Genomic DNA, 8,535 nt, shown 5'->3' on the forward strand with positions numbered 1-8,535 from the left:
AAAATCAAGAAAACGATTGAACAAGAATCAAGAAGAGAATCGAGAGGATTAGATGGCTCCTGATACCATGTTTGGAAAATAGATTGAGTTGAAAATGATTCTCATTGATCAATAAAGAATGGTACAAAGTATATATACATAGAGTAGTTTGGTAAATACAGCTAGATAAATAACTAACTCTAACAGTCTAACAATTGTAATAACAACATATCTAAGTAACTTATAACTACTCTTTAATAGCCTACACTAGGTTGACCTCCAATTTGTTTCATAGCGTGTCCCTACTCCTAGGATTCTAATCGTTAGCTCATAAGTCAACAACTAATAAATAAAGGTTGATGATGCCACTTTGAGGCAAAGGCAAACTGTGTGTGTGTGTGGGGGGGGGGGGGGGGGGGGGGGGGGGTTTCCAGGTTACGCAGAGCGCCCTATGAGGTTGCAAACCTAACACTTGAAGAGCGCCACTTTGAGGCAAAGGAAAACTGTGTGGGAGGGGGTTCTCAGGTTACGCAGAGCGTCCTATGAGGTGGCAAACCTAACACTTAAAGAGCGCCACTTTGAGGCAAAGGCAAACTGTGTGAGGGAGGGGGTTCTCAGGTTACAAAGAGCGCCTGATGAGGTTGCAAACCTAACCCTATAAGGTTGCAAACCTAACACTTCAATCGGAGGGAATGCAACAAAAGTAGGTAGGAACCTATGAAAACCACCACAAGCTTAGTTATTGCATTTGGAAAATTACCCCCAATATTCATTGATGGATAATTTTGTACTAAAAATACTTTAGAAAATGTGAATTTAAATATATACATGTGAGGTTAGTTTGGAAAAAGAATGGAAAGACTAAAAACATCCATGGTGCAATTAAATATCAAGTATGACATACTCTAATTTAGGACAATTCTTTTAAAGGGGCTTCACTTTAAGCCCTACCGGTAGGACTTTCAATGTTTCTCGACCTGTGAATAGTTTTCGGCGCAACTTTTTTTTATGACCATGTATATTGTAGCTATTTAGAGCATCCTGCAAATTTTTAGAAAATTTCGAATAGTTTACAGTACCGAAAACTAGGTTCAAACATATTTTCCACGCGCATAAAAAAAAATTAGTCACGCGTGCAACATGTTTGAACCTAGTTTTCGGAACAGTAAACTATTCGAAATTTTCTGAAAATTTGCAGGATGCTCTAAATAGCTACAATATACACGGTTATAAAAAAAAAATCACGCCGAAAACTATTTACAGGTTGTAAACACTGAGAGCCCTACCGATAGGGCTTAAAGTGAAGCATCTATAGGAGAATTCCCGCTCTTAGTTAAAATACATTACGCGGACTCAATATTAAATTATAAAGTATGCTGTATGAAATGGTGCTGGACTCCTTTTAAATTTTAATAGTTCATTAACACGTACAAATTTGCTTCATTTTTTTTAAGGTGAAAAAGAATTGAGGTTAGTTTAGGCAATATGACAAATATAAAGTAGATTGATAGTTGTAGAGAGGGTAATATTTAAGATATTATCCTAAAGCTGTAATGATGTTGGAATGGACGTAGATAACTATTGGGGATGAGGTAAGAGATCTTTTTGTGGTCAAAAGCTCAAGAAAGGCAAAGACCAAATCTGATCGCTTTTGCATCATTGAAAAAACATAAAACCCGAGTAGTCTCAGTACTTAAACAGCACCTATCTAAAAAGCTGAATCTAATTATGCATATCGCCATCCCATATTGCAATAATCATATGATAAACTTCAATCTTCACCCCTTTTATGCTTTTTCCCTCCATTTCTTAAAAAAAATTATAATGTTCTATTTTTAAGACAAGATAGGCTAAAAGGGTAAGTGAAAATTTTGAAGATTTTTAACACCTCATCTCCACAAGAGAGATCCCACCTACAATAATAACCATTAACCCCACAACCGAAACCTACATGTAACTCTTGCTTTTCCCAAGTTTTGTTCACCCAAAAAGAAAATCCCTTGTGTGAATTAGCAAGATTACAATTCTAAGTATCTGTCCAAGCAGCAAAAATTGGCATGTGAGGCATGGAAAGTGCAGACCTCGGCTGAGTAGATGGGATCCATGAACTCACATCATTTGTTGGATTAGTAAAGAACTTCGACACAGATGGAGGCACACCATACAGTGCAGGGAGGCTGCTCTTATCTGGGCTACCTTCCCTTGAGCTGCTTAAACTTGTCACCAATGACGAAGCATTTGACATGTGAGTCCCCATTTTCCCCGAGTCTTCTACCTCGTGCTGATGAATCATATTCTCTGGGGCAACAACTGAATAAGACTCAGCCTTGTAACTGTTGTCCATGCTCAGTGGTTTCTGGACAAGTTGCTGCTGCTGCTGTGTCGAGGAATGGTATAGTGCCATTTTCCAATCTGATTCACCTTCATTGTTTTTCGGGGTTATTGTTTCTTCATTGATGCTACTGGAGGCAGAATTTTGATTTGCAGCCTCAATGGCAGGCACTATAACGTCCTTGGTTCGCTTAGCTAGCTCTCCAGCTAGAAGGGTATTGCTAGCCATGATCCGATCCACATCATACCTTGTTATGTCAAAGTTGGTTACTGCATTTAATCCACGAAACTTTATGGCTGCAATGTCATAAGCTTCAGCTGCTTCCTCTTGAGTACCTATTAAGAGATTTTAAAAAAAAAGCTCTGATTTTTAACTTGGTGATAACATAATTTGATTGCAACACTTCATTCGAAAGTGAAAATCAAAGTTAAATTTTCAGTGTATAAGTCTGAAAGAGCAGCTTTAGCAAAAGTTCATTGACTGACTTACTACAGACCCGTACACAATTTCAAAAGTGTCACAAGCATAACCGAGGCCAAAAAGTTTGAAATGATGCTAGCTAAATTCTCTCTTATTATTTTAATAATTTTTTTAATCATTTATTTTGGAAAAGAAGATTCAATAGTTATCGTTTCTCCAAACTTATGTATTAAAGTTTGAGTCTTAGCCTAGTCTATGGATTTTATTCTAGTAACGAGAATATGGTTCAAATAAAATAAAATGATACAATACTGATTTTGCAACAATTTAATGAAGTTAAAGATTTGAGAATACTTACTGAATGTTCCAAGGTATAGATCTTTGTTTCCAGCGACTCTTCCAATCCGAGCTTGCCAACGACCATGCTGATGATGTCTGTAAAACAAAGATTATAAGATATTTATTATTTATTTTTAATGAAGACTTTAGCTTAAAAATACTGTAGAAATAGTGGAAAGCTTAACAAGCCAAATTGGACCTTGTTACTCCTCTGTACATTGAAGCTCCCCTTGAAAATCCACTGCTTTTCCTGGTGAAGAAAGATTTGATAAGTGAAGTGACCAAGAAAAACAAGGAAAAGGAAGATTTAGGAAAAAAAATGTGCCATTATCATGAACAGAAGCAAAAGAGCTAGCTACCTTCTTAGATGAGCAACATATTCCTGTCTGGTCATGTTTTTCATTTCTTCAAGTTCTTTCTGATAATTTTCCAACTGTCCAAACACAAATTATTTGTTGAATCAGTAAAAAAACAAAAATAGGAACAGTCAAATTAGAAAGAGCATAAAATCCTCACCGGAAAATTGATATGAGTTGAGGGACCCCAATACTTAAGTGCTGCTAAATCATAAGATCTTGCAGCTTTTTCTTCCATATCATATCCCCCTGAGGTAGAAACATTATGAACAATGAGTTATATTCATCATAAGAACATCATGTATATATTAAAGTGATTCATCCGTATGAATAGACAACCCACAACATATATTTAAAAAGGAAGGAAAAAGAGAAGAAACTTACCAAGATAAACTGATAGTCAAACAATTGGAACAGCATCATTCGGGCCAAGCAAGAATGAAGAAACAAGAATAAGAATCAGTTCCTCTTATGACAAGAGACAATAAAAGGACATGCCTTTTGAACTAAAGTGTTCACTAACCTTGTCTTCCTTTTCTACTTTGCCCTTCTTTCTTGCAACTGTTGTCCCATAAATGAGCCTCATATCTACCAGTCCATCTATGCCTGATTATTGACCGAAACCCATTAGGGATCATTCACTAAAGAAGAGAAGAGAATAGTAATGATAATAACAGGATAGAGTATAAAACAAAATGATTAAACATTAAACAGAGTAAAACAAATGTAGAAGGACTAACCTTGTGACACCACGGTATTGAGAGGTTCTCTGGCCAAACGTGTCCAAGGACTTCCTATGAACGATTTGCTTCTGATCTACCTTCTCAGGCCCTCTTTTCTTCGTATCAATGGCCACGCAATCGGTCACAGGAGGTGATATTTGCTGCTGCGAACCAGTAACACAACTGGATTGGGAGCCGGGACTCATGGACAAGCTCAACGACTGTAAATCACCATAAGCCATTCCACTAATAGAACCAGACTCACTTCCATTGTCAGCCATGCAACCGCCTATCATTTTCTGCTCCAACCCGTGGCTACCTGAATAGTTCCTTGAGACCCAGTTCTTCATTTCAGAAATCCCATTATCTGCCATTGTAGGAAGCTGGAGATTACAGTCAGCAATATCCTGGCTTCTCAGGCCAGAGTAGTACGAATACTGTTGCTGAGCTTGAATTTGCTGGGCTTGATCTTGGTGCCTAGAGCTCTGTTGTTGTAGTTGGTTTAGAAAATTTTGGTGGTGGTGGTGGTTGGGCTCCTCATGTCCAGGATTTTGGTTAAAGAACATGCTGTTGTCTAAGCTCAGAGCCATTACTTCTCTGTCATTGCTTTCATAGTGATGGGATCCCATTGTTCCACTTCCAAAGAAATCTTCAAGTTTTGGAGTAGAAGTTGTAACCATTGCTGCTTCACATGTAGAAAGAAGAGAAAAAGTCAGAAAACCAGAATTAGTTCAGAAGTGTACATATTTTCGAGCTTGAGAAAAAGAAAGAAAAGGAGTTTTGTTTTGAACAAACCTTGAGGCTGGGACCTTGTTAGAGCCTCCATTATACAAAGTGAACCATCGGACTTAAGTGGCATGACAGATAATGGAGAATACAAGCCACTGTTTTCTCCTTCAACTCCATAGTATAGTCCATAGTTAAGATGAGGTGAGGGATGGAAAAAGCTTGTTGGAGCTGAAGAAGAGGAAGACTGTTGTGTTTGGTGGTGGTGGTGGCTATGAGGGTCTGAAGGGGCCTCCATTTTCATATTGGGAGAGAGCGAGAAACCCAACCAGTTATTATTACTACTGCTGTTGTTGTTGCTGCTGCTGTTGTTGTGCTCATCATTATTCATGGACTTCATCTGGCTCTCAAGGTTGCTCCTTTCCCCCACTTCAGATGATATTCTAGGCAAGTATGTTTCTCTTCAACTCAATCATTGGCAAAAGAATACACTAATTATACCGAAACATTTTCTATCTTTATTTTGAGCTTCTCTCTTTCTCTCTCTTGTTTTTGAAACTGGGTCTTCTGTTTGTTTTTTGTTTTGTTTGCTTCAGTACTGATTGGACCAAATCTAACCTCTCATCTAAACAAATCCAACTCCTGCAACTGAATCTATATGCTATGCCCCTCTCTCTCTCTCTCTCTTTTATCTCTCCTCCTCCTCTCTCTCTCTCTCTCTCTCCCGATGAAAAGATTTCTAAAGAGAACAAAGCAAGTTCCTTTAAACTAAACAAAAAGAATGAGTTCCAGCAAGCAATGCTGGGCATCGTTCCCGCATTCCATAGGGATCTGTGTATGAGAAAGACCTCTTCTTTAGCTTTGCCCTTTACCCTACGCTCCTCCTTTCCTTTTTCTCTTTTCCTTTTAGACCACTAAAACCTCCATTAAAGATATTATAGTCTACAAAAGAAAAAAGAACAAATTTCTAAAACCAAAATATACTGAATCCAGAGAACTAATTCATTTTGTCACAAGGGTTGAAAAAAAAAAAAAAAACTTTAGTTGTATTAATCCTGCCCCACTTAATATATTCCTGTATTGTATATATATATTTTTAAATTTTATTTTCAAAAACTACAACTAGCTAGTAATAGTACTAGTAGTAGTAGTAACTAGTAAAGTATAGTGGGTGCCCCGTATTAATGGACTGTATTTTGGTTTTTAATGATCTCAGGCTCTCTCAGGGCCTTCAATAGATTTCACGAGGCAGAGGACAAACTGTCCCTCCAGTCACTTCATAACAGTAGGCAGCTTCTGGTACTACTACTGGACCTACTTTACTATACTTTCCAACTATAGGATGACTATCTAACCCAACAATATATATATTTTTCTACTGATCCAATAAATACAGGATAAAATAAACCCAACCCAACCCCAGCCCCAGCCCCAGCCCCAACCCCAACCCTCTTCCAAACGGCACCGTTTTCCTACTGAAAAAAGAAGTACTATTTTGTGCTGTGCAGTAGCAGCATGCAATGCAGCAGGCAGCACAGCACGGCCAGGTGGGTGTTGGGCAAGTGTCATTCTGACTGTCCTTGCCTTGTTGCTTCTGAATGAGAAGTGGCCTGTTATGTTGTGTTGTGTTCGTATGCATTAAATAGTTAGTGATATAATGCATTAATTATTGATTATTCATACCAATATTATGAAAAACTAACTAATTAATTCTATTATATGTTTTAAAGAAAGCCTTTTGAATTGAACTATATATATATAGAGAGAGAGTCCTTTAATGTGCAAAAAGTGTAGATTTTGGAGCATAATGGATATACTTTTAATTAAGACTCATGTTTTAAGTCCGGCCAAAAAGAAGTAGAAATGAAATATTTGTTTTCACTCTGCTGCAGCAGTTATTCTCTTTCTTTTTCTTTTAATTTTTTTTTTGGTTCTTCCTCAAAAGAAAAAGGAAAGAGCAAAACGCCATAAAGAGCCTTGCTTTTCCATCAAACTGACTAAAGCTATATATCTCAGTGGTGATGTGAACCAGCATGGTCTCTAGGGTCCGGTCATATTCATTTATTGATCTTTATATCTACATATATCCTAGTACCATATATGTCAATTTTCACAACACTGAACTCCTTAACTCAAAATTAATTAACATCTAACTTAACTTATATTATAAAACCTCACGTGTATATTATTATTATTATTATTATTTTGTTACGTTAATAAGTGTGAATCCGGGACTAATTAAGTATACGTTAGTTTAGTACAAATTTACGTACTTACACACTGCTGTTTTTGAGCTTTTCATTTGGTTTTACGTGAAACATGGCTGATCCATTTTGCACCATATATTATATTTATAGTCACTGTAGAGCTCTGTACTAAATAAAATAAAAAAGGGATTATTGATTGGCAATATATACAGTTGATGAGTCCCATATTATTTATTTATTTACTTTTATATAGGCCTTTGGTCATAGTCAATACCTGCTTCCAGACAAAAAAGTGAGAGGTGGGCCCTACGCACTCTAATACACTTCAAGTGGGAAGGTAAGATTAAGGGCCAATATTCATAGAGAAATGCTAATCTCTCCACTACTTTTAAAATTCATTACTAAAATTATTTTACATCAAAATTTTAACGTAGGCTATATATCAGTTTCTGTACTTATTTATTTATATAAAAATATTTAAAGGAGTTCTAAAGACTATTAATGTAGAGAAAGACACAAAAAAAAAAAATAGACGATGCTCCAAAATCAATAATAAGTTTAAAGAATTTGATGGGGTGAATCTAATCAAGTTTCTTCACGTTTATTTAAATTTGTAAAGTAGTACCTCCTTCTTTATTTTATCTCTACGTCATTTAAATATTATATGTTTTAAAAATATTTTATTCATTTTAAGAAATAAAATAATTAAATATAATAATATCACATTCATACATATACAAAAATTTTATAAAAAAATTAATAAAATATTTATAGCTTGATAAATAGTGTTTCACTACTTATAGAGAAATACTATTCATTTAGGTAAAAAAAATATAATTTTACATCATCAATTGGAAGACTATTTAACAATTTTTTCTCTATATTATAAAGAATTAGACATTTTACCTCTTCCATTAAGAGTGCTCTAATTACTCAAAAAGTGTCCAATGTTATGAAAAAGACATACTGGTACAATTCAATATTAGGGTTTACATAATTTAAATTAATAACTAATTAATCATGATCATCGTGAGTTTGGCCTAGCAGTGGGCGACTCTTGCTTTGTACCAAAAGGTTGGGGTTAAATCTATACTCAATCCAATAATTTATAAATATATATATATACAAGTGTTTGTGTCATGAGGTAGTGGTATTGGTCCCCAAAAGTAGTGGTGATGTTGTAGTTTCTACTCCCCTCGCGATGAAGTTTGTTACTTATTTGTTATGGGTATTCTTGATGGACTGTGTTATAGAGGTAAACATTTGACCCGAAAAATTCGACCAACCTGAATTTTTGCAAAACCTGTCAAATTTGGGTGAAATCTGATCCGAACTATACATGGTTCGGGTTGAGTTCAGATTTTGAAATTAAGGGCACACGGATTCGGGTGTAACCTAAACCCAAAAATAATTAAAAAATAATAATTTTCGAAAAAATTAATGCTTTTTTAAAA

General features: G+C 35.7%; 1 protein-coding gene across 1 annotated transcript; it reads right to left on the reverse strand.

Annotated features, from left to right (window-relative positions):
- Nucleotides 1–1,739: 1,739 nt before the first annotated feature.
- On the reverse strand, nucleotides 1,740–5,797 carry LOC133807297 (AP2-like ethylene-responsive transcription factor ANT). Its single transcript, XM_062245539.1, has 9 exons — nucleotides 4,944–5,797; nucleotides 4,167–4,833; nucleotides 3,950–4,032; nucleotides 3,811–3,819; nucleotides 3,587–3,675; nucleotides 3,430–3,503; nucleotides 3,270–3,320; nucleotides 3,090–3,166; nucleotides 1,740–2,646 (listed from the first exon to the last, which is right to left on the reverse strand). The coding sequence occupies exons 1-9, from the start codon at nucleotides 5,272–5,274 to the stop codon at nucleotides 2,006–2,008; spliced, it is 2,022 nt and encodes a 673-aa protein (XP_062101523.1). The 5' UTR covers nucleotides 5,275–5,797; the 3' UTR covers nucleotides 1,740–2,005.
- Between the last annotated feature and the right edge of the window lie 2,738 nt (nucleotides 5,798–8,535).

Source organism: Humulus lupulus, chromosome 1 (genome assembly GCF_963169125.1).
Source record: "Humulus lupulus chromosome 1, drHumLupu1.1, whole genome shotgun sequence".
In the NCBI taxonomy this organism is placed as follows: Eukaryota; Viridiplantae; Streptophyta; class Magnoliopsida; order Rosales; family Cannabaceae; genus Humulus; species Humulus lupulus.

Excerpts from the sequence above, each read along its gene's own strand:
- LOC133807297 (XM_062245539.1), bottom strand. The coding sequence starts at position 5,274 with ATGAAGTCCATGAATAATGATGAGCACAACAACAGCAGCAGCAACAAC. Across the intron at positions 3,504-3,586 it reads CAACTCATATCAATTTTCCG|TTGGAAAATTATCAGAAAGA; the intron begins GTGAGGATTTTA and ends GTGTTTGGACAG. Across the intron at positions 3,321-3,429 it reads TATGTTGCTCATCTAAGAAG|GAAAAGCAGTGGATTTTCAA; the intron begins GTAGCTAGCTCT and ends TTTCTTCACCAG.